Here is a 26,363-nt window from a genome sequence, read left to right on the forward strand (position 1 = left end):
GAATAGGATCATTCTCTCGGAGAAGGTAACAAAAAAAAGGGGCAAATCGAACAGAGTTACCCAGAATTTACTGCATCAAGGCCTGCTAAGGCCTATTGTATTACATGATCAGTTAATGCAAGAAGTTTCACTTTCAATGCCCCATACTATGATAAGCGGAGGGTCTAACCCAATTTGTGTTCATTTTCTCACTTTGCAACAGTCCCAGCTTGTTTCTGGTCCAGTTTCTAGCCATCATCCACCGTTAATGTTCGGCAATCGTACAATAGACTCATTTATACTGGAATATAGTGTTTATGTGGTCCCTTAAGTTGGTCGAAGTCTATCGTAACAAGGAAGACAAGTATAAGCTCCTCTCTGTCTCCATTACAGGCGACTGCAAGGCGGGTGGGAGGGGCAGGGCCTGGAAGCCACTCCCCCTTCCTGCAGGCCACACTAGGAGACTCCGCCCAGCGTCAGGACGTCAAAGCAGATGTTGCAGACGCGGACCGGCTTGTTCAGGTCGAACTTGATGATGGGGATCTCCTTGGTCGAGCACTTGTGGCACAGCAAACGCCCACAGTGCCGGCTGCAAGGAAGGAAAGAGGCTTAATGACTGAGAACTCTCACATTACTTCTGGTATCCAGGGAAACTTGGGGGAGGGGGGGAACCAGACAAGGGGCCTGCTTATACATGCCAGGAATCCCAGGGTGTTTTGTAAGTATCAGGCTGCAAAGCAACCCTCTTTGGAAACTGAGTGGAGTTTAAGCAGCAGTAGAAAAGAGCAAGAGTCCAGTAGCACCTTAAAGACTAACAAAATTTCTGGCAGGGTATGAGCTTTTAAGCAGCAGTTTGTGATAATGGAATTACAGGGAAGAAGGGAGATGGATCATAATAAAATTAAGCCCTTAATTCCAACAACAAGGATCTCAAAATTGTTAGATATCCAAGGACTCCTTTTTCTTTTGCCTTCCAAATTTGGATACCATCAGCTACATAGTTAAGCAGGTTCTAGGGCTTGTATGATCAAGATTCCAACCATGCCCATACAAGTTTTTGAAGGATGAAACCTACTGTGGAGCATGGCATGATAGATGGGGAAGGAAGTAGCCTGGAGACCTCGGTTCTCATCTGCTCCTTCCAACTGTGCTGGACCTCCACACTAAGTACCCTGGGACCGAACTGCCTGGTGTCTTCCTATGCAGGCCTTTGGGCTGCACCCCGCTGAGTTCTCCTCTCTGCATCATTGTCTCTTTGCATGCTAGCATTCACTCAGCTGTGCATCCTGGTCCCCCACCAACCAAGCTATCCTACTGTTAACTTTCAGAGTTGTCGGTAGTACAGGTTGAGTATCCCCTATCCAAACATCCAAAATCTGGACTGACCCAAAATCCAGGCCTTTGAAGCCGACATGCAGTCAGATCCCCACTGCCAGGCCTCTCCAAAGTCTGGAGAAGTTGGGTGGCTGGGACCTCGCTTTAGCTTCCCTGCCACCATCAACTCCACATGGAACACATGAAGCAACCTTATACTGAATCAGGCCCTTGGTCCCTCAAAGTCAGTATTGTCCACTCAGTCTGGCAGCAGCTCTCCAAGGTCTCAGGCAGGGTTCTTCCACATCACCTATTTGCCTAATCCCTCTAACAGGAGATGCCGGGGATTGAACCTGGGACTTTCTGCATGCCAAGCAGATGCTCTGCCACTGAGCCACAGCCTCTCCCCAGTTTGACTGCAGCGGAGTTTGACTGCAGCGGAGAAGGACGCTAAACTGAAGCCTAGGCTTGCTCGCAGCGCACCCAGACTTCAGTTTAGCGTCCCTCCCCACCGCAGTCGAATTTCAGATACAAAATACTACAAAATACGGACCACTTCTGGTCCCAAGCTGTCTGGATGAGGGACACTCAACCTGAAGCCTCAACTGCATTGGGAATTTTCACTATTCCTGCCAGCTTTTGGAAGATCATTTGCATGCATTTTCTCTACCTCCCAAAAGCGCAGCGTGTCCTACACCTCCACCCACACAGAGGTCATAACACTTCCCAGCCGCTGTTCAAGACTTAGTTAACTGCACACTATTTGTGTGTATGTGTGTAAAGTGCCGTCAACTCACTGCTGACTTACGGTGACCCCGTAGGGTTTTCAAGGCAAGAGGCATTCGGAGGTGGTTTGCCTTTGCCTGCCTCAGCGTGGGCTGAGAGAGTTCTGAGAGAACTAGGCTCCTAAAGGCAATGTTTGCTCTTGAGCTAAACCAAACTCTGCTTCTCCAGGAGGAAAACTGAATTGCAGAGGGCGTTCCTAGCCCAGGGGACAGGAAGTAAAAGTTTGAATCCTGCCTCCCTGAGCACAGGAGGGACATCAACTTTAAATACCTTTATTGGCATACCATCAAGCAGTCGATCGAAATCACCCGCTGATGAACGTGTCCTCTGACTTCAGAGTGAGAACTATGACTGGCCCAAGGTCACCCAGCAGGCTTCATGTGGAGGAGCAGGGAATCAAACCCAGTTCTCCAGATTAGAGTCCGCCACTCTTAACCACTACACCACGCTGGCTCTTGCATACTATTAACAAGCAGATTATGCTGCCTCTAAAGCAGTCTACTTAGGTAAGTGGTTCCAGGTGTCTTCTGTAATTGAAGGGGATGCAGCTCAGCATGCTTTGTACAAGTTTCGTATGAAACAGGTCCCAGATTCAATCCCCATCACCTCTAGTTTAGCAAAATCTCAAGTTATTGAACATAAGAACATAAGAAAAGCCACTCTTGATCAGACCAAGGCCCATCAAGTCCAGCAGTCTGCTCACAGTGGCCAACCAGGTGCTTCTACAAAGACCACAAGCAAAACAGCTGCAGCTGCATTATCCACCCTGTGTTCCACAGCACCTAATATAATGGGCATGCTCCTCTGAGACTGCAGAGAATACGTATGCATCATGACTAGTATCCATTTTGACAAGTAGCCACAGATAGCCCTCTCCTGCATGAACACGTCCACTCCCCTCTTAAAGTCTTCCAAGTTGGCAGCCATCACCACATCCTGGGGCAGGATGCAGGCGTATAATGGACCAATGGACTTTGTGGAGCCAAAAACTGACACAAAGGTTAATTACCAGTGATGCTTCCTTGTCGTGACCCCGAACTTGGCAATGCATTCATAGCAATTTGAGCCATCACACCAGGGAGGTTCCTTGGACAGCATATCTGAAAGAAAAAAAAAGAAGGAACTCTTGCTTGGATCTGCATAGCTCATGGCCCACCAAGGTGTATTGTGACCTTCCAGACCCAAGCAAGCAACATGGCCAGAGAATGGCCATAGTTTGCCTGGGTCAGTTCCAGGTTGTGAAGGTCTACAGATGTAGAATGTCCAGAAATTTTAAAGTCATGGGGGAAAAGCCCGTTTTCTGGAGGTGGGGGACAGGTGGGGCCTGAAATATATGAAATACTTTCCTATCAAAACTTCTTTTACTGACCGAACAACATAGTAAAAGGTAAAGGTCACCTGTGCAATAACCGGGTCATTCCTGACCCATGGGGTGACGTCACATCCTGACATTTACTAGGCAGACTTTGTTTACAGGGTGGTTTGTCAGTGCCTTCCCCAGTCATCTTCCCTTTACCCCCAGCAAGCTGGGTACTCATTTACCCACCTAGGAAGGCTGAGTCAGCCTTGAGCGGGCTACCTGAAACCGACTTCCGTCGGGATCGAACTCAGGTCATGAGCAGAGCTTGGACTGCAGTACTGCAGCTTACCACTCTGTGTCACAACATAGAAGGCATTGTTTATAACAGCATATAAAGCTGCTCTACCGCTGAGCCACGGCCCCTCTTCCCTGCACCTCCTATCTTCTATCTCTCTTCTATCATGGACCTCAATGTGGCGTTCCAAGCGTTCCCATGCAAACGCTGCTTCAACAGCACGTCAGCATCATCCCGACCTTCCTTACCTAAGAGCCGGAAGAGAAGCTGTTTTGTGGCAACTTGATAGTTGAAGATGTTGACCCCCTGGTTGTTGTTGACTCCCAGGCGTGCCCCAGCTCGCACGATGGCCCGGCACAAGTTGGCATTTCCCTTCATGTAGGCCAGGAGAAGCACTGCAAGAGAAGAGTAGGGAAAGGCTTTAGCTCTGTTCGTGGACCCCCTCCGATAGCGTTTAAGACTGGAACCATTTTGCAGCGAGGAAATAAAAAAATGCTGCAGCAGCTGCACATCAGAGAGAAAGTGTTCGCTTTTGCATAGCAACTAGCTCAGTGCTGCCTTCTCTGACCAGCAGCGGCTCTCCAGGGTCTCAAGTGAAAAAGGGTTTTGCCCCAACACGTGCAGCTTGAGAGGGCACGAATTGAATCTGGGACCTTCTGAAGGCAAAGCAGGCAGCTCTACCCCTGAGCAAAGGCTAGTCTCGCTTATCAGAGCCTTTCTCTCAAAATGGTAGCTTACAGTCCTCTCCTAGACCCCAAACCCTTCCCTGTCCTCGTCCAGGTAACACTATGAAACTGCCTGATTCAGTTCACGCAATCAGATATAAAACAAGCCCCTATGAGGTCATGCGCATCAGCAGGCCAACATCAGGAGACGACAGATGTTCTTATCTTTCTTAAAGAGGCCCTTAGAGCTGTTCTTCTGCCCTCCGCAAATCTGTTTGGTTTGGTTAAAAAGGGAGGGGGGAGGAGCTGCAACATGACCAATGTGCAACTCTGTTATGGGATACTTTTTTTCTGGTAGAACACAGAAGTGCCACACACTGCTGTACTGCGTCTTTTGCTCAGTGGGAGAACGATGCCAGGTTTAACCCTCGGCATCTCCAGTCTCTGTGCCTCTGCAGACAAGATTGAACTAAGTAGACCAGTGATTCAATCAACATTATAAATAAGGAATTCTGTATGTCCAGTTTGAGAACAATTAGGGAAGTCGTCTTTTTATTTTAGTGATTTCTATCCTGCCTGTCAACAGCCAGACTCCCCAAGCATCTTACCTGTGTTCCCTTCAGCATCTGGTTTGTCAAGAGGGTACTCCGGCATGCATTCCAAAAAGAGGTCAAAGATGGCTGCCGCGTTGTCTTTCCCATACTGCCCCAGAATGTGCATCGGAGACTGACCTCTGGCAACAAAGACATCCAACACATTACAGAGATACACACTCTATCTCTGATCCAGGTCTACCTCTTACACAACGTACACCTTTCAAAGAGACTGCTTTGAAGCAAAGAGATGCTTTCTAAATGCACTGGCAAACCGTTCCCAACGGTGTGTTGTGCCAGGATGCAGAAATTTATAGTGTGGAGCGGGAAGGCTCAGACCTTGCAAAGCAGCCAAGATCAGCAGACGGAACAAGTCATGACAGCCAGCACCACAGGCAAATATCCCCAGGTCTAAGGGAGGATCCAAGGGGTGTTTCCAGCACTGTTAGTCTTCCTCATGACTGAATCTAGAAGTTATCAAACTGTAGCTGAGGTAACTGATGCAATCCTTTTGAGATATTTGTACAGGATGCCTTGATAATGATAATCGGTTAACTCTGGGCACACTGGCCTCACCCCCACCACCACCCACACACAATTGCTGGAACATGAGCATGCAGTCTGTGACCATATAAAATGTATGTGCGTCAGCTATGTTCCTGATGGTCAGGAACACTGTTTCAAAGATTCACTATCGTGGGGTCAGCACTTATGCCTGCACAGTTTGTATACTGAGACAAGGAGCCTATGCATGGACCAGAGTGCAACAAGGGGGGCCTCATTATGACTGCCGGAGTACCACAGACAGGTGATATGATAACCATCTTCAAGTACCTGAAGGACTGTCATATAGAGGATGGTGCCGCGTTTTCTGTTGCCCCAGAAGGTAGGACCAGAACCAATGGGTTGAAATTATATCAAGAGAGTTTCCGTCTAGATATTAGGAAGAATGTTCTAACAGAGCGATTCCTCAGTGGAACAGGCTTCCTCGGGAGGTGGTAAGCTCCCTTTGCCTGGAGGTTTTTAAGCATAGGCTAGATGGCCATCTGTCAGCAATGCTGATTCTATGACCTTAGGCAGATCATGAGAGGGAAGGCATCTTGGCCATCTTGTGGGAGTGGAGTGGGGGGTTGCTGTGGGGGGGGGAGGTAGTTGTGAATGTCCTGCATTGTGCAGGGGATTGGACTAGATGACCCTGGTGGTACCTTTCAACTCTGTGATTCTATGACTGAAGACATCCATCCATTAAAGAACTTCCTGCACACAGTAAACTAGCATTCCACCACGAGTTAATTTCAAGTATCTTCCCTGATAACCTAGTTTTCCAAATGCATGGAACTTTTTTTGAAAGGGGCTTTTTGGGACAGAATTCGCCATTTAATAACCTCAGCCCCTACAGAAAAAGGCTTCAGCATTTGCCAATGGTACACGTCCAACTTAGACATGGCTCACATGGTGAATGCGATCATTAGCCAGCATCTCTGAGAGAATTTGGGAACCCAGTAGAGGAAAGAAAAAACACAGGGATCTATAGAAATGGGCAGGGGTTCTCTCTCCAGGTCAAGAACCTGGTTAGGTTTACCTGACGTTAAAGGCTTCTGCATCCACAGAGCATTCTGTCAGGAGGACACGGATGTTGTTCAGACGCCCCTGCATCACTGCCAGATGGAGGGCTGTGTTTAGAGATACGAAAGAGAGATCCGCCATTCAAAAACCAGACACTCAAGTATAAATTCATGATCCTGGTCAGTGCAATTTTTGAAGGCCAATCCCTGTAGGATTTGCGGTTTCCTTTTTTTTAAGCTTCAATTTTTAAACAACTTCTAGTCTGTCCTCAACACTGTCCACCCCACCCTCCCAACCCTGTAAGAACAGGCACAAATCCTCACCTTCTGCTGCCCATGCTTGGTTTGCCGTGAAGTCATGACTAAGTCCTTTTACAACACTGCACAAGTCCGGCTCTCTATCTCCACACCCTCCCCAGAGAACCCCCAATTCCCACTTGAGTCATTGGTCACCTTGGCCACGACCACTTCTCCTCCCTCCTCTTCCGCTGTCACACCTCAGCCCCCTCACCTCTACGCAGCACATGGTCATTCCTTTCTCATTGTTCTGACTATGCAATGTGCCTCTCTTGGTCTTCTCCCGGACTCCACACAAACTGTCTACCCTTATCTCTGAAGCTTTCTAGGAGCCTGGCTCTCCCTGCCTTTGCTTTCCACTCTCGTTGCCCCAGCCAGTGATCTTGGCTTCCTCAAACCCAACCGTCCAAAGATCTCTTGTCCCCACACACAGTTCTGTGTTTTTTTCTTGCTGCCCATTATGCCTGAAACTGCCTCCCGGACCACCTTTTCCTTAATTCCATTCTTTATGCTCGTGGACCAACAGGTCATAAGCAAAACAAATTCAGTACATTCCATAAATAACCATACATACAAAAATATAATATCTAAACAGTACAGTTAAAAAGAGGTATCATTAAAAACCATAGTAAAAATTTGTGCCACAGCGAGGATTACGTTTGGGTCAGTATCAGCCAATAACTTTGCAACTATATCTTGTTTTAGGGCAGGTCCCCACCTCTGAATGTATATTGTGATCCATTTGTCTCTGGTGAGAACATGCTCTTTACAATCTACAAAAAAATGCCAAATAGTGTCCAAACTCCCTGATCCCAGACCACCTGCATACAGCTTCTCCCATCAAATAACTCCTCAAAGCTCCCCTTTTCCACGTAGCCACTGCCACCACCCCTTTGTCTCCCCTCCCCTACTGAAGGTAAGCCAAAGTATCTGAAACTGGAATAAATGCAGATTTTCTCCCTGTTTTATCCCCACCTCTGCCTCCTTCCTCTGTCTCTAACAAAACATAGATATGAACACAGAAAAGAAAAATAGATTAGTAAGGTCCGATCTAAAAATCTTGAAGTCACAACATTCATTAAAACGTCTAACAGTTTAACCAATAAACAAGAGTTAGCCAACAATTATCTTTTATGAAATACATAGTAATGCGTTATATATCAGTGATGTTGTGACAGTTCTCAATAATCCTAATACCCATCTTATAATAAAAAGTTTTTTAATATAATACTTACAAAACAATATTTTCAAACTGAACATCATTATACAACCAAATGACCACTAAATCGAATTATTGGGTCAGATATAAGATACCACATTGGCAAGAATTCCTGCTCCCATAACAAAAGACAAAACAGTTCCCTTTTTCGCTGATGGATAGAGATCCAAATATAACATCGGCCCTGGCCAAATATCTCTCCATCATATTTTCCTCTAAGAAACAACTGCTCAGGACCTATGGGTCATAGGAGCAAAGGAGGAAAGGAAAGATACAAAATAGAATTTCAGTTGCAGAAAATTCCCTCCCCCCCCCCCATTCCCTCCTCTATTTCAAGCTTTAGAATGCAAGTTCCTTTAAGGGCAAGGGGACTGGTCATCTTGTACTCTGTAAAACACGACACACACACACCCCTGCTTAAGGCATTTCTTAGTTGCAGAACTGGTTTAGAAAAACAGCATTTCCTCCCCAGCCCAAAGAATATGACTGAGCAGGGGAGGGGAATGGAGCAAATCTGAATTTGACAACTGGATCTCTTGCAAGCCAGTATAAGGGGAGAGAAGGCCAAGCTGGCATCAAGGCAGTTACCGTTGTTCCCATTTTCATCCACGGCTGAAAAGTCTACCCCGTTCTCCAGAAGGACTGAGCAAATTGTGGGAAGGTCTTGCTGGGCAGCAAGATGGAGGGCCGTCTGGCGGTGCTTGTTCAGCTCGTTGACCTTGGCCCCTGCAAGCAGCTGTTGGCAGAAAGGAGGAGAGTTCTGGAAAAAAATCTGCTTTAGCAACAAGTGAAACATGTCAGAACAAGATGAGCAGCCCATTACTACTCACACACCAATTCCTGTAATACCCTCCCGGCATGAAAAGTTCTCAGAAGTGATGCAAAAATCTGCAACGAGGTTTTTAACTGGGCACATTGCTATTAACCGAACCCCTTATATTGCAACAACTGCCCTGGTGTTTGAGCACAGTCGGAAGTGGGGGTTTTGACCTGTAAAGCCCTGAACTATCTGTGCGTGGGGATCTGAAGGGCCTGTCTCCCATATGAAACAGCCCATGTCAAGAGATCTTCCTCTGGAGGTCCTTCTCTGGGTCCCTCCATACAAGTGGTGACTGATTTAATAAAAGGTATTACAACCTGCTTGCAAGAACAACCCATATAAAAAATAGGCCTTCTAAGAGAGTTGCTCAAAATAACGCAGACACATATGACTTGCTAGCTTCCAAGCTGAACGCGTGAAACGAACTCCACTGATAAGGACTATGAAATTATTAACTTTATTTATAGTCTGACTTTTTTGCTGGGACTCAAGGCAATTAGACAGAATAACTCAATGCAAACAAAGTAGGATATTCAATAGACAGTGCAACAGGGTTTGACGGGTAGAAATCTGGAATCAGATCTGAGTCAGAGATAAAGCAAGGCATAAGTATTAACATGATGCATTAAACCAGGGGTGTCAAACATAAGGCCTGCATGCCGGATCCAGCCCCTTGAGAGCTCTTATCCAGCCCACGAGCCAGCCGAAGCAGCCACCCCTCCCACTCTCTATCTGGGCTGGCGAAACATTGCCCAGCCCGACCAAGTGACATTTATGTCATATCCAGCCCTCGTAACAATTGAGTTCGACACCCATGCATCAAACAATGCTAAGATTACATAGAAGGGACCAACTTATCCAACAAAACTATGCACAGTGATATTGTTTACAGTCCCTAACCCTTTACCTCAAGCGTCATTCTGAACCATTATGTTATTGAACCTCTGCCTGCTGAGTTATTAGCAGCTGCTGTGGTTACCGAATAAGGAAGGTGAGCCCTGGCAGAAACCATTCACCCACCCACCCCTTCCCCAGCAATGAGTGGTGTAAAGTTAAAGCTGCTCCCCCAGCACATACCAGATTGCGCACAATGATTTCCGAGCCAGCTTGTACAGCGAGATGTAACGGCGTGAGCTTGGAGGCATCCTGGACCCTGGAGTTCACATTCGCTTGGACGCTGATCAGGAACAGCACACTCTCAATGTCAGAATTCTGAACAGCCACGTGGAGGAAATTCCGGCCTTTGTTGTCCATCTGAAGCAGTGGTTGAACAAAAATAAAGTGAGCAAAAATATCCCTGCGCAGCGGGTTTCCAAGCACCATGCCCTAAACCCAACACCTATATTCTTAATGCAAGCTCCAGATGAGTACTTTTGAAAGCTGCAAACAGACAAAAACCTTTGCTGAAGACTGTGTGGCGTATACTCTGAAGCAAGAACTGCTATGATGTGCATGTGTTTAGTTAAGCCAGAATGACAGCTATCTCCACAATTTAATGCTACCAGCATTTAGCACATCACATCAGGATGTGGCCTTTGCCATACGCATTAACTTGAACCTCCTCCCTTTTTTATCCTGCTTGTCCACCCAAAACCAGACACTCAAGGCAGCCGATGGTCCATAATCTACTAAAACATTAACATATACAGCAAACCACCCTGACACACTCTCTAAAAACACAACCGCAGATTGGATTTTAAAAACCAGGCGGCAGGTTTATCAAATGCATTTTTTAAAATCCCACCTTTTCTTCAAGGAGCAAAAGGCAGCCTATGCAGCTCAACCTCCCCATTTGATCCTCACAAGGAGGTAGGTTAGGCTGAGGGAGAACGACCGGCCCAAATCTCCCAGCAAGCTCCAAGGCACAGCGCAGACAGGAACCTGAATCTCCCAATCCATTGCTCTAGCCTAGCCACACCAGCACACAGACAGAAACCAAAAGCCCACAATCATCAATTTGATGGTGCTAGAAGAGACCTGGCACCTGGAGGCTAATGAAGCAGCAGGGGCAAATAACCTCCCAGAAGAACCCAGGGCTGGGGCGCTACCATGGGAAAAGGCCCTCTTTCTCTGCCCTCCAATGGCAATGGAAGACAGAGCGGGACCACTGCTGATAATCAAAGTATGCAGGCACTTTTGTTTGAGGGGAGACTGCCCTCCAGAGCTCCAGGGTGCTCAAAGCTTTCTAATCCCTTTACAGATTAAAACCACCACATTGAATTGGGCCCAGAAATTCACAGGAAGCCCAATGAAGGATGATATAATGCAATTTGCTGGTATCACCATTTGAAGCTTCGAAACCATTCTTGAAGGCAGTCCCATATAAAGCACATTGCAGTAAACTAACCTCAGGGATCTGACGGGGGTGGGGGGGTACTGCATCTTATCTCACATTCACACCCATACACGGACAGTAAAGCAAACACAAATCCATCAAAGTTGATAAAATCCTACATTCCTTCAAAAAGGGATCTACAAATTCCAACCACTAACATTCAAAAGTCATAGCAGCCACCTCCAAGCATAGATTCCCCACTCTCCTGCATATTTAAGAGCTCCCCCTCATGGGCCCCTCTTCTCAGTGGGTGTCAGCCAATTGCATCACACTAAGAGGTCACATCAAAAGAACCCATAACGCCTCAGCTCCTGTCTTGGGGGCATTTGCATCTCCCCATAGAGCCAGCATGGTGTAGTGGTTAAAAGCGATGGGACTCCAATCTGGAGAGCCAGGTTCGATTCCCCCACTCCTTCACATGAAGCCTGCTGGGGGACCCTGGGCCAGTCACAGAACCATCTCAGCCCATGCAGAGGCAGGCAATGGCAAACCATCTCTGAACGTCTCTTGCCTTGAAGACCCTACGGCAGTGGTTCCCAAACCTTTCGGGCCACCGCCCACTTGGTTCCACAAACTCAACCCCAGTGCCCCCTATCCTATAAAAAGCATTATTCAAAATAGGGGTTTGCATGACACACTAAAGAAGATAATAACAATAAAATTGCAAATCAAGATTAACTGCACATCTATTCAAAATCAAATTAAGACTTTTTAGTTGAAATTTATTCAACAAAACTGATGAACTTGATCCAGTGGTACCAGCTCTTCAAAGTCTGGGAAAAAAATTATGATAAGTTTCCACCAAATTTGCCAGCATGGTGCCATAGCTTGATCTATAAGAAGTGAACAACACAGTTGAAGGGCCCCACCTCTAGCGCCCCCCTGCTGTCCCCTTGCCTCTTAGTGCCCCCCTAGATAATCCCAATGCCCACCAGGGGGTAGTACTGCCCACTTTGGGAACCACTGCCCTACGGGGTTGCCATAAGTCGGCTGCGACTTGACGGCACTTTACACACACATACCTGCTCAGCAGCTCCCGGCTCCCGCTTCAGGATTGCTTCGGCCGCCTTGTTATTTTTGTAAGTCATCGCACACGCAAAAGGAGTCATGCCTTGCCGGTCACGCATGTTGAGATGGATGTCGGGGTGAGAGATCAGCAGCTGGATGATGACAGCGTGCTGATTGATAATGGCAACGTGGATGGGAGTTCTCCCTTCTGCATCCTACAAAGGAAAGTGCGAGTAGATGGGGTTTACAACACAGAGTATGCTCGACCGTATGTAGAAGCTGCCACAGAGGATCCTGTAAATCCCAAGAGGGATTACTACAAAATAAGGGACATTATGAAATTGGCCACAAGGTCAAAATTCTAGTTCACCTCTGGTACAGATTACTTGTGTGGATTCAAACACACACACACATTTCTTTGGAAAATGTATATGTCACTTCCCCAGAGACCTGCTTCAGACAGCTTGCAACTGAGGCAACAAAAAAAGGTAAAGGTCCCCTGTGCAAGCACCGGGTCATTCCTGACCCATGGGGTGACGTCACATCCCGACGTTTCCTAGGCAGACTTTGTTTATGGGGTGGTTTGCCAGTGCCTGCCCCATCATCTTCCCTTTACCCCCAGCAAGCTGGGTCCTCATTTTACCGACCTCGGAAGGACGGAAGGCTGAGTCAACCTTGAGCCGGCTACCTGAAACCAACTTCCGTCGGGATCGAACTCAGGTCGTGAGCAGAGCTTGGACTGCGGTACTGCAGCTTACAGCTCTGCGCCACGAGGCAACAGAACCAAGCCTTTAAAAAACAAAGCCATTACAAAAACCTCCAAAAAACCACTCAACACTCTTAAAACAAGACAGGGCACCAAGCATAAATTACAAACGGAACAGCCTAAAATAAGGTAGATACCATGATTCTTGGGCCAGAGGAGACTGCAGAATAAAATGGGAGAGATAAACCCCCTGAACTGAAAGCCTGGGCAAAAAGGAATGCTTTCACCTGCCATCTAAAAGCAAGTAAGGCAGCCAGCCAGGTGATCCTCAACAGGGGCCAGGGAAGGAGAGCGAGCCTGTTCCAGGCACAGAGAAAGATGCCAAGGGGCCTGCCAAGAGAGGAAGGCCCAGAAAACGTTCCCCATCTTGTACCTGTGCGTTCACATTGGCGCCAAACTCTAGAAGGCACTGCACCACCTCTTCGAGGCCCCAACAAGCTGCCAAGTGCAACGGTGACTGCCCATCATGGGCCTCCTCGTCCCCCTCTCCGTTGGCACCCGGCTGCCTTGGGCTGTTGACATCGCAGCCACTAGAAGAAGAAGACTTGGTTTTTATATGCTGACTTTTTGTACCACTTAAGGGAGACTCAAACTGGCTTACAATCACCTTCTCTTCCTCTCCCCACAACAGACACCCTGTGAGGTCGGTGGGGCTGAGAGAGCTCTAACAGAGCTGTGACTTGCCCAAGGTCACCCAGTTGGCTTCATGTGGAGGAGTGGGGAAACAAACCCAGTTCACCAGATTAGCCGCTGCCGCTCATGTAGAGGAGTGGGGAATCAAACCCAGTTCTCCAGGATCAGGCTCCACCACTCCAAACCACTACACCATGCTGGCTCTAAAGAGAAAGCAGCATGTCAGCCTAGCCCCCAGACCGCATTTGCACTTTTGAGAAACCACAGGTCAGATGGTACCAAGTCTTCCCAACACAGTCGTGCAGACAAGGAGCTTGCCAACCAGTTGGTCAATGGGAGGCCAAGAGAAGTCCCATTTCGTGTAGTCCATGAATGGCCAGCATCAGCCCTTGGAAATCTAGCTTGAACTGACAGCACAAGCACTCTGGCTTGCCAAACAAGCTTGAATCTAACCTGCGGATCAGGAAGCAGGAGATCTGTTCGTTGTTCTCATCAATGGCTCTGTGAAGGAGGGTCTGTAAACATCCGCCTGGCCCCGGACCCCAGCAAGTTGCATCGCAGCCGTGTCTTACCTGCAGGCAGAGACGCAGAAAGATTCAGAGGGAGGGGAGGGGCTGTGGCTCAGCGGCAGAGCATCTGCTTGGCATGCAGAAGGTCCCAGGTTCAATCCCCAGCATCTTCAGTTAAAGGGACTAGGCAGGTAGGTGATGTGAAAGACCTCTGCCTGGGACCCTGGAGAGCTGCTGCCAGTCTGAGTAGACAATACTGACTTTGATGGACCAAGGGTCTGATTCAGTGTAAGGCAGCTTCATGGGTTCAAATTCTGCTCATCAAGAGCTAGTGAACATCTGGGCAGGGTAAAGCGATCTGTAGACACCAGGATCACAGATCTTTCCCTTGTTTTCCCTCCCTCAGCTGTCCTTTCTGACTACAGGAATGCACATTCCCAGGGACACGGGACTTACATGGACTAACAGGCACCTTGATGGGGCGACTTCACTGAGGGAGGCAAAGAGAAGGGGGCAAAGTCACCCTCCTGTCCGTGGCTATTGATCACTGTGGGACCCACAACTCTGGGAATCAACTTTGCTGATATCAGAAAGGACTGCAGGACTGGAGGGATTTGGGGGAAAGGGGAAGATCGGAGTCCCTCAGAAACCTGCACTTATGGTTGCCAGATCCACTGATGAGGTGGAATTTTTCATAGTTCTTGTCTACCTTTAAGGTTTCGATAAAGGGAGGTGGAAATAACCGGTGACATAATTCTTATTAAAAAGCAGCACACATGACAAATATTAATTGTGCATTGGGACCCGGCGGCCATGCAACGTCTATTCTTTTAAAACGGAAAGGACTGCACAAGATTGGCCATCCAGCCCTACCAGAGTCGAGGCGATATCTTCCAGGTCGTTCTCTAACGCGAGCCAGAGCGGAGGATTGCCTTTGTCATCTGGCACGGACATGTCTGCTCCCCTTGTGCAGATCGCATCGACCACGAGCGGAAGCTGGTTTTTGATGGCCAGCTGAAGGGCCGTCTCTCCATCCTGCGTCCTGCAATAAGCACACATTACTGTATGTGGAACCAGCCACCGCAGGGATGTTGTCACTAGGCACCACTTGGCACCTTGCTGAGGAGCCTTTCCCTCTGGACTTTGAAATGCTTATCTGTCTCTACGCACACATCTTTACAATGCCTTGCTTAATCAAAAGAAACGATTCTTTCATTAAGATAAAAAGATTCTGCAGGTGTATTGGTCAAGTGCTGGTTGCTTTTGGATTCAAGGTCCAAACAATTATATTGTATTGTCAAAAGCCAAAGAAAGAGGAGTAACATTTGCTGGCATAATAAAGCAAAGAGAGATGTGAGACTGTTATTGTTTTGAAAGCAGAGCTTCCGGAGGAATTCTCCTTTCAAAATCTCTCTAAGTGTTGTGAGAGAATAAGTTTCACGCTACAGGAGGCCCCTGCAAACTTCTGGAAATGTTGCTCCAAATCTCTACCCGCTCACTGGGAATCAGCTGCCCACTGAAAACCAAGGTTTCCCGATGCCCAATGTTTGCCACCAACTCTCAGAACTGTGGGGCTCGCACAATCGCGTGTATTTCCCATTGTGTGTTAAGTGCCGTCAAGTCGTTTCCGACTCAGGCCATCCTATGAATCAATGTCCTCCAAAATGTCCTATCTTTGACAGCCTTGCTCAGATCTTGCAAATTGAGGGCTGTGGCTTCCTTTATTGAGTCAATCCATCTCTTGTTGGGTCTCCCTCTTTTCCTACTACCCTCAACTTTTCCTAGCATGACTGTCTTTCCTAGTGACTCTTGTCTTCTCATAATGTGACCAAAATACGATAGCCTCAGTTTAGTCATTTTAGCTTCTAGGGTCAGTTCAGGCTTGATTTGATCTATAACCCACTGATTTGTTTGTTTTGGCAGTCCACGGTATCCATAACACTCTCCTCCAACAACACATTTCAAAGGAATCTACTTTCTTCCTATCGGCTTTCTTCAATGTCCAGCTTTCACACACATACATAGTAATAGGGAATACGATGGCATGAATTAACTTAATATTGGTGGCCAGTGACACATCCTTACACTTCAGAATCTTTTCTAGCTCCTTCATGGCTGCCATTTCCCATTACTCTCCTACAAAGTCAGGTTGCTGCCCGAGCTGTACCTGATGTTGATATCGGCTTGATGTTCCAACAGGAAGAGGGCGCTCTTGCTGTCCTGCCTCTGGATTGCCATGTGCAACAGAGTTTGCCCATCTGACATGGTGTCATTGATAGAGGCCCCGGATCCGAGGAGCTGAGCCGCTATGATGTGCATGCCTGGGGGGAGTGGAGGCAGCATATTACCTCACACGATGTCAGGTTTTTAAAGAAAAAACTTTAGGTTTCAGCAAAGTTCACACCCTTTCCATTCAAGAACAACTGTTTCCATTCAAGGAACAACTCAATTAACATTTGCAGCTGTCCACAAATTCTGAGACTACCGCTCTAAACAGCAAGCAGGTTGGGGAGGGAGAATTCTCAAGGGGTGGTTCCTATGGGCATGTGTCAGGGCCTTACAAGGGGCCTCCCCTTCCCAGCATCCCTATCCACAGTGGTGCCAAGCAGCAGCCAGCTGGTGGCTTTCAGGAGGGAGGGGTATGGCACTGCTGCTAGCAAGCCACTGTTTGCTCCTCCTCTTTAATCTCCTGAAAAGCCACTGCTGAGGGTTCAATACAAGGGGAAGCACTCCCACTGCAGCAAGAAAGGGTTAATTGGCTAAAACCGTCCCTTCCCTGCTTCCCTCTTGCATTGCTGAGGGAGAAGCAAGTGGGAAAGAGCTACTTCTGCAAAACTGTTCTTGTTACACAAGCTTGGAACCATATATACTTTTGTTAAAAATGCTTAGTGAGGTTTTTTTATTTGTAAACAGACAGTGTTGGGCCCTGCTGTTTGAACACCACACATGACACTGCCTTATACTGAATCAGACTCTTGGTCCATCAAAGTCAGTATTGCCTACTCAGACCGGCAGCGGCTCTCCAGGGTCTCAGGCAGAGGTCTTTCACATCACCTACTTGCCTAGTCCCTTTAACTGGAGATGCTGGGGATTGAACCTGGGACCATCTGCATGCCAAGCAGATGCTCTACAAACTGAGCCACAGCCCCTCTAACTGACACACGGGATTGGCCACTGTGGTTTAAATCCAAGGCACCCTGGGCACATCAAATTAACTTGTATAGATACGTGCATAGTTCTCTGGCCTTAACTCTTTGTCTCATCCAAGCCAGCTTCAATCTCCAACCTGAAAACAATCTAAGGGGTGGGAGGGGAGAACAGGTGGAGATGACAGAGACAAAGTAATGGATATAGTACTAAGGCAGAGCAACAGAGATCCATGTTTAATCTCTCCCCACCCCTCCAACTTGTGGCCACTCCAGGCAGTAAACAGGTCTACACTGATTAACTTCCATCAGCAGTTTTAGGACTTGGATCTGTCTTGCCTTTCTGTTTTACTGCTGGTAAAAAAAAATGGCAGCAGATAAAGAGCTGAAAAAGAGGATCCCAAATAATTATTTGGGGCCGCTTTGGCCCCGCCACCATTCCCCCCTCCCTCCCCTATTATTTACCTGAGACAGATGAACGCTGCTTGCAGTCTCCGACCTCCAGGTGGAGGTCAGATCCAGCAAGCAGCGGAGATCTGAATGTCCCAGTGGTGCAGAACTGAACACTGGCCTCCACAGAGCCCACCCTTCAGCTCTGCGCCACATATTTTTTGGGGTCAGGTTCAATAAACCCAATTTTCTAAAAAAATTCAGAAAAGTCTAATCCATTATATTGGCTTTTTCAGATTTTTCAAAAAATTTCCAGGTTTATTAAACTCGAAAAATACTGGAAAGAAGGTGCACAGCCCTAGTGCCTTCTTAATCTGTCTAGACATGGCAAAGTTTAAGACGTCCAGGGAATAGCAAAGAAAACACTGGTCCTTAACCCCAGCGGTCTGAAACTATTTTTTTTTGTTACAGACATGCCAGAGCAAACCAAATGCAGAGTATGATATTATAGTACCACTACCACCAGTCCAGTCCAGGGTAGCTTTAAATCTGCAGCTGGAAAGCCGTTACCTATACGGGGTCTTCATAAATTGGATTCATCCCATCTACCAGAAGACTATGCAAGAAATTGACTATGCATCATGGCTTCCCTTTCCTCATCGGGCAAATAATCATAGGAGGGCACTACGACGAACTGCCCTGAGGCATGGATCTACTTTTTACAGAAGAAGAAGGAGGAGTTGGTTTTTATATGCCGATTTTCTCTACCACTTAAGGAAGAATCAAACCGGCTTACAATCACCTTCCCTTCCCCTCCCCTCAACAGAGACCCTGTGAGGTAGGTGGGGCTGAGACAGTGTGACTATCCCAAGGTCACCCAGTTGGCTTCATGTGTAGGAATAGGGAATCAAACCAGGTTCCCCAGATCAGAGTCCACTTCTCCAAACCACTGCTCTTAACTATATACCACGCTGGCTCCAACTCCTTCAGAGAGAGCTGCCTCTAAGTCTAGCTTGTCCTTTTTGTATTATTTTCCTTGAGATCCTCCACAGAGCACAGGCATGTTCCACGATATCTTCAAACTTACCTGTCCATAATGCCAGCCCCAATACTGTTTGGTCTCTGGAGTCCTTGAGACTGAAGTCAGGAATGATCTGCAAGTTGTTGGTGGCATGAAGGGCATTAGCTAAAAACACAAAATCACAACAATGTTAACATTCTATTACTACTCTCCAAGTTATCATTTTGCTTTTAAAAGAAATACCGGGGCTACAACTGTATCTGGTTACGTGTCCTAGTATTTGTGTGGGATCTCACATATGAACACATGAAGCTGCCTTATACTGAATCAGACCCTTGGTCCCTCAAAGTCGTTATTGTCTACTCAGACTGGCAGCGGCTCTTCAGGGTCTCAGGCAGGGGTCTTTCACATCACCTACTTGCCTAATACCTTTACTGGAGATTCCAGGGATTGAACCTGGGACCTTCTGCATGCCAAGCAGATGCTCTACCACTGAGCCACAGCCTCTCCCCAGAAACGAGATCTTCCACCCATAAGAATAAAGTCAATGTTTTAAATTAAAAAAAAGATAGGCAGGATGATTATCGCATGCCTTCCAATAGAACCTTTACCTTTTTGTTCCAGTATGACTGACACCACATCTGGGTGGTTATACGCTATTGCCATATGAAGGGGAGTCTGCAAATAGATATTATCTGCTGTGCTTGGGACAGTTGCCCCTTTCTGGGCAGGCACCGCTTTCTCTGTCTGGATGTTGGGGTTAGCTCCTTGCTGCAACAACTCTGCTGTGAGGTTGGCCAGACCATTTCGACAGGCTGTGTGCAGCGGCGTTTCTCCCTTTAAGAGAAGAGTTTGGTCGACTTAAAGACACAATTGTTGGAAAGGGGGGGAAGAGGGAACCCCTTGAATAGAACTTGAAAGCAGCATCTGTATATAGAAGAAGAAGAGCTGGTTTTTATATTCCGATTTTCTCTACCTTTTTTAAGGAGAAATCAAACCGACTTACAATCTCCTTCCCTTCTTCTTCCCACAACAGACACCCTGTGAGGTAGGTGAGGCTGAGAGAATTTTGAGAGAACTGTGACTAGCCCAAGGTCACCCAGCTGGCTTCATGTGTAGGAGTGGGTAAACCAACCTGGTTCACCAGATTAGAGTCTGCCGCTCATGTGGAGTGGGGAATCAAACCCAGTTCTCCAGATTAGAGTCCACCGCTCTTAAACACTACACCACGCTGGCTCTCAATCCATTCCCCTCCCCATGGGTTGCAAAAGGGAGCCAAACAAGCAGCCATTTATGGACAGGTCTTTAATTCTTTACCCATTTGTTCCTGTGGTTAACTTTGGCACCATGAGTGGCCAGGAAAAGCGCTGCAGCCTCGTTTCCTGCCCCAGCTGCCCTCTGCAGCAAGCAGATTCCTAGAGGCAACAAGAAAAGGGCACAGAGAGTTACAGCGGTAGATAAAAAACCATTCAGGTCACCCGATTCAGATGCATTTATTAATACGGCAAATGTCATTAAAAACATTGATATCAGTTTCAAAATGAAAACTGGAGAATATACAGTAACTAAAACTATGAGATATACAATTTATAGACAGTTTATATAGACCTCGAATTAATAAAACATTTTCCATTTTAAGTTAAATTACCAAGGCCCAGCTTTGTCTGACGGATCTTATATATTGCGGCAAAGAATTTAGCTACTTGCTTCACCCTCTGGTCTGATCCTTCCCATAGGAGACTCCTCGGTCTCCCTTCCTCGGAGCTGTCCTTTATTAGATTAAGTAGACGGGGCACCATCTTGTCTTAGCCAATGCACGGTCACAGCATAGAATTTTCTTCATCAGCATCCGATTTACCACTTACATCAGATTTACCCACTTTTTTAAATGCAATGTTGAGGGATTTTGCCAGATTTTAAAAAGAGTTGCAGGAGAGACATAGGGGAGAAGCAGATTACCAGCCCCACTGCTCACAATCCCCAGAACACTTCACATTTGAGCAGCACGACTTAATAGTACAATGTGAGCCTCTAGCTTTCTACTTTAAGAACAGAGGAGTCAAACTTCAGGAAAGAGGGCATCTCTCTTGAAATAAGCAATGTGCCTCACTGGCAGAAGAGTTAAAGATGCTCTTTTCCCTTTTTAGAAGATTCTATTCCAAAAGGGATCTGGATCTATCTAGAGAACATCTGAACTACCCTAAACTCTATTTTGATTCTCCCTCCCATGAAGCAGAATAGTTTGAAATTTCTAGTTTCATCAGAAGACAGTATTTTTTGCTTGAAATTCAGAAGCAATGAGCCGTTTGAAAATGCTTGCTGTGCCTATCTCCATATGATCTTATAACTAATTCTTTGCACCAGAGCAAAATAGACAGTCATTAGTTTCATAACTCCAGCGTTGCCACCCTGCTCTCTTCTGATTAACTTTCATCTTTCCTTTGTCCGAGTTCACTCTTTTCCTACAGGGCTACCATTAAGACAATGCAATTCTGACCAGTTTTTCAATCGCTCACATCACAAGTGTTCCAGTTCCCCATTCCCAAACAGCGTTTCAAACCGCTCAAGCCTATGATGTCCTTTATGGCTTTGAAGTAGACACAGTAGATTTCAAAGTCAAAAGCCGCTTTTTGCACAGTTAGACGTTGTCAAAGCAGCAAATCTGCACACTTGAGACCTCAAAACATCTAGTTGCTGGTGACATTTAGACTTCAGACAGCAGTCCTGCATTTTGGAGCTCTTGGGAAGTTGGAACTCAGTCACAGGTTATTACTTCTGTCAGTTCTTGGACCCAAGATGACCTAAAGAGATTTCATCTTAAGGGACTCTGTTCTTAACATCTAGTTATATCACTGTGATAGAAACCCTAAAACCTTGTGTGTGTAAAGTGCCAACAAGCTGCAGTCGACTTATGGCAACCCCATAGTGTTTTCATGGCAAGAGGTGGTTTGCCATGACCTTCCTCTGCACAGCAACCCTGGACTTCCTTGGTGGTCTCCCATCCAAATACTAACCAGTGCCAACCCTGCTTAGCTTCTGAGTTCTGATGGGCTCAGGCTAGCCTGAGCCATCCAGGTCAGTTTCCTAAAACCTTACTAGGGCTCAAAAGTACCAGTTACACTGTCTAGGACCATGGACCCCTGGGGTTTACTTTAGAATAACCCATTCAATTCCATTCGTCATTGAACCATCCTGTTGAAATGTACTCCTTTTTAGACAACAAGAGAACCAGTTGGATCAAGACCCCATTTTTCATGCCATTTCAGGTTCATTAACAGATACTTGGGGGGGTAGGACTCTCATTTTAATAGTTTTCTATGCCTGCAGAGCAGGGTGGGGAGAGTAGCCTGTTCACAAATATCCTTCTCTACCGGTGGAAAAGGGAGAACCACACCCTGACTTTCAGAAGTCAATCTGGAGCCATAGGGAAGTCATTTCCTACCCACACACAAAAGAAAACGTTAAATCCCAGTTTCTTGCAACCATCGATCTCTGCCCACCACCACCTCCACTTACCTGTGACTGTATCAGGAGCGTCTGTGTTGCTGCCACGCTGGATAAGCCTGGCTGCAAAGCTGTTCTCGTCAAAGGAGGTGCCGTTCTCCACTGGGACATCCTCAAAGGGGTTTACAGACGGGTCTGAAGAGACGGTGATATACTGAACTGCAAGCCACAGAGCAGTGCTTCCCTCGTGGTCCTTCAGTTCCAAATCAAGCCTTAAAAGAAAAAATGCAAGTGCCTTATTCTGAACCGTAACACTCCAAATGTAATTAGATTAACTTACTTCTACCCCCATCTTTCAGCCTCATCTGACCTCCAAAAAGAGGGTATATCACAAAGAAACACAATTTCATAAGAGGACTGTAATAGTAGTAGTGAAAACAGTACCGGCAACTAGTAGAGAATCCTAACCTGATGTCAAAGGTCTAGTTGAATGAAAGTGTTTTATCTGGTACCTAAAAGAGGAAGCCATCTGACAAAATGTGCCCAAGGAGGATACTGCAAACTCTGGCTTCTGCTACAGGTCTCACTTCTAGTAGCCACCTGCTGACTTTGAGGGGAGTACCAACGTTGAGATGCAATCTTGCTCTCAGAAGGACAAGGGTGCACTGGAGTGGATTCTTTCCAGACAGCCACTTTTTGAACTGTTCCGAAGCTGAAGGCTGCCTAACAGTCTAAGTGCCAAATGGGTACCAGCTTGCCGCAAACTGTATTTCATAGTGATACATAGCACATCTTGGACATCCATCTCCAGCTAAAACGGAAGATCTAGCAAAATCCCCTCATCTGGGGCCTTGGAAAATGGCAGCCTGTCAAAGTAACACAATACCGCACTAGGTGAACCAATGACCGGACTTGCTATAAGGCAGCTTCATATTTTTTTCCCCTCCAGTTACCGTCATTTCCTCATGCTCAGACGAAGTCACCTATTTTGGCAAATCAGAACCTCCACCCTATAAGTTACAGCAGCACAATTAAAATCTGTTGGATTAGCTTGTACAGACTTACTGTTTGCACTGGAGCAGCTGGCTAAACACTTGGTCATTCTTCACGATAATGGAGGCGTGCAATGGAGTCCTAGGAAACAGAGGTCAGATCCATTAGGGCAAGTCTCCCAAAGGCTTAGTAGCAAAGTCTCCTACGCAATTCAACCAACCACAGGTCTATTTCCAAAGAGCAAGAGGCTAACCCGTTTTCTTGCTTGGCTCTTCCAGAGCTGTTTTTATTTGTACAAGACCATAAAATCTATATTACTATCAGCGCGTACTAGTGATAGCTTCACCAACCAAGTTTTAAATTAATATTCCGATTTGTGAAGAACCTTTTGCACCAGCTCAAGAAGTTCCACTAGCAATGCATTTTTTAAATCCACTGCCCCCTCTTCCTGTGCATTATATTCTTCTCTCGACTATTCTCAAGGTCTCTCGCCAGCCATCAACTGAAATAGACAGTTGTATCGATATGCAAAGAACCAGTATCAAAGTTGTAAAAGGCTGCACAATCTAGCCTGAGTCCCTAGACTTCGGGTGACTCTAGCAGCATCTCCAGCTTCAAGCGCACACTCCGTATCGGACATCTGGTCCACAACAGCGCCGCCCTTACAACAGATCCCAACAATTCTCACATTGCAACCGTGCTGGTGGGCAAGCCAAGCAACATCGCAAGTTAGGAGAAGACCCAGGAGCCACAAGCAAGCAGAGCTATTCCCACATAGTCACCTTACTTCTATATGTGGAACCCAGGGCTACATTTCTTGCCGGGTTGGTTTCTGGCCTAAACACTTGTCCTAGTGCCGAGAAACTAGTATTTTTGTTAAAAGATACCGATGGGTTTGTTTCTCATAGGACTGCCCTGCATGCTCTGGCAGCAAAGAAAATAAGGCCCAATATGGCTGCTAAGGGAGCTGATCCTTCAAGTTGATTTTAATGGTCGCTAGGTCCCATTGGCCGATTGTGAAACCATCACAATTTTTAGTTATTATTTTTTTTTGTATGCATCGATTTAGCATAGTTTTATTATGTATATTTATTATTAATCCAGAATTCTATTAACCTAGTATTTCCTTTTATTATGTATCTGTGGTATCCTTGACATGTTTGTAATGGCCTATGGCTAAATGCAAATAAAACCATTCATTCATAGTCACCTTCCTTGGATGTCTTGCATGTTCGGATTGGCTCCTGCCTTTAGGAGGCACTCTGCAATCTGCGCCATCTCTGCCATGACATCCGGCGTGTGCTTCTTGGGGTTGTAGGAAGCCACCAGGTGCAGGGGAGTCTCCTGGTCTCCCAGTGTTGCAGCATTCACCCGGGCACCGTTCTTAACAAGGAAGTGAGCGGCAAACTTATCTCCTTTCAGGAAAAGTGAGAAGAGAGGTCACACTTGGGCCAAAGGTATTATCATTATAATGGTTTAAGATCTTCCCAGCATGCAGTGGTGGACCTACACTTTTGAGGCCCTGAAGCTTGAACTGTCATGGGGGCCCCTTCGCAACCAGTTACAAGAGGGCAACATCCAACAAGGTCCAAAGGGCCTTGTTGCCTTTGCAAGGACCTTGAGGCCGAAATGGTGGAGAACAGGGTGGTGGGGTGGAGTCCTTGAAAATGGGCCATACAGTGATGAAATAAAACCACAGAACTATTAAACTGTGCACCAACAAAGGATCTGAGGATCCCGCTGCTGTGTAGGCTGTGAATAGATTCTGGAGAGCTCAGTGAGCCCGTACAGCTGGGGGGTTCGAGCGCTGCAAACCCCCGAGAAAATTTTGAAATTTGACCAATTACAGGGATATTTTCAGGCCTTATGAATGGGTATTAGAGCATATTCTAAAGTCAATATTAAGTACTTCCACTCATTGGCTTATGATTCTATCACTAAAAAGCTCCATCGACTTCGTTGAGAAATTAACTCATTAAAAAAAAAGTTGCTTCAGGTGGCCCCTCCAGAATTAGGGGCCTTGAAGCTTAAGCTTCATTAGTTTCACAGGAGATCCACCTCTGCCAGCATGTCACTGAGATGAAACACAAAGGGCAGGAACAGTTTCGTTCACCACAAGCCCCAATGCTGTGATCTTAATAAAGCAGGGACTACTTTTACTTTTAGTGTGGTGGCCATTAATGTACCTTAAACTGTTATTTGCAGTTATTTCCCAAAAAGCAGTTGCTCTCTCCCCATCATTCCCCCACCCCTGCAACCATGCCACTGATTTTCGGTCCCACAACATCTGAAATCTAAAGATTTGCACTCTGTTGTGACCTAGCTCAAGTGACTTAGAGTGAGGACTGCACTCACAGGCCAGCAAGAAGAAGAGTTGGTTTTTATACCCTGATTTTCTTTACTCAAAAGTGGCTTACAGTCACCTTCTCTTCCACTCCCACAACAGGTACCTTGTGAGGTAGTTGGGGCTGAGAGAGTTTGGAGAGAACTGTGACTAGTCCAAGGTGAGCCAGCTGGCTTCACGTGGAGGAGTGGGGAATCAAAGCTGGTTCACCAGCTCATGTGTAGGAATGGAGAATTTAACCTGGTTCTTCAGATTAGAGTCCACCGCTCATGTGGATGAGTGGGGAATCAAAGCATGAAGATGCTGCGATTCATGCCAAAACCAGAGCAGTAGAGGAGCAAGCATTTGCTTGCTTTATATTTTTGCATTTTGACCTCATATGTAGCAGTCCTAGGTGCTTGTTTGTAAAAGTCACACTGGGCGCTAAATACGGAGAGATGGGTTAATTAAAAATAATAATAAAAAAGGAAAACAAATTAGATTATAATATCTTTTTGGTAGAAGATAACAACTTCTTTCCTATATGCGTTTAGGTAAACTTACTTTTCTACAAGCTGTTAGCCCAAAGGCAGAACAAAGAATGCCTGCCATTGCCTTGCATTGTTACATAATAGGAGCAGGCCAATTTATAAAAAAAAGTCCCACTAAGTTTAAAACCAAACCTCACGCAGTCTCATCTTGTCGGAGAAAGATGTAACTCAAGAGGTTTCCATACTCGTAAGCTCTCTGGACATCACTGCCATGGCAACCAATTCCCAGCCAACCACACGAATCCTCAAGACAATCCCTTCTCTTGTATTAACAACTGTATCTGTGTACATCAAGCCTCTTGGAGATTTTGACTTAGACTAGTGACTCTACAGTGGCCATAACCAATTGACCCTGGTTAGGATAACACACAGTGGACGTCTCCAGATATAAAGGGTACATCAGCAGAGAGC

General features: G+C 46.5%; 1 protein-coding gene across 1 annotated transcript in view; it reads right to left on the minus strand.

Annotated features, from left to right (window-relative positions):
• Window positions 1-417: 417 nt before the first annotated feature.
• Window positions 418-26,363, minus strand: part of ANKFY1 (ankyrin repeat and FYVE domain containing 1) — a 57,537-nt gene continuing 31,591 nt past the window's right edge. Inside the window, exons 8-25 of the mRNA XM_056865301.1 lie at window positions 24,289-24,493; window positions 23,151-23,219; window positions 22,158-22,357; window positions 19,959-20,056; window positions 19,253-19,478; window positions 18,708-18,806; window positions 16,252-16,405; window positions 14,958-15,126; window positions 14,029-14,147; window positions 13,316-13,472; window positions 12,191-12,391; window positions 9,911-10,087; window positions 8,602-8,749; window positions 6,515-6,605; window positions 4,948-5,072; window positions 3,923-4,069; window positions 3,089-3,179; window positions 418-568 (exon numbers count right to left, since the gene is read on the minus strand). Coding sequence (XP_056721279.1) covers window positions 436-568; window positions 3,089-3,179; window positions 3,923-4,069; window positions 4,948-5,072; window positions 6,515-6,605; window positions 8,602-8,749; window positions 9,911-10,087; window positions 12,191-12,391; window positions 13,316-13,472; window positions 14,029-14,147; window positions 14,958-15,126; window positions 16,252-16,405; window positions 18,708-18,806; window positions 19,253-19,478; window positions 19,959-20,056; window positions 22,158-22,357; window positions 23,151-23,219; window positions 24,289-24,493 — 2,609 coding nt within the window. The 3' untranslated portion in view covers window positions 418-435. The remainder of the gene's footprint in view (window positions 569-3,088; window positions 3,180-3,922; window positions 4,070-4,947; window positions 5,073-6,514; window positions 6,606-8,601; window positions 8,750-9,910; window positions 10,088-12,190; window positions 12,392-13,315; window positions 13,473-14,028; window positions 14,148-14,957; window positions 15,127-16,251; window positions 16,406-18,707; window positions 18,807-19,252; window positions 19,479-19,958; window positions 20,057-22,157; window positions 22,358-23,150; window positions 23,220-24,288; window positions 24,494-26,363) is intronic.

Source organism: Euleptes europaea, chromosome 19, assembly GCF_029931775.1.
Source record: "Euleptes europaea isolate rEulEur1 chromosome 19, rEulEur1.hap1, whole genome shotgun sequence".
Classification (NCBI taxonomy): domain Eukaryota; kingdom Metazoa; phylum Chordata; class Lepidosauria; order Squamata; family Sphaerodactylidae; genus Euleptes; species Euleptes europaea.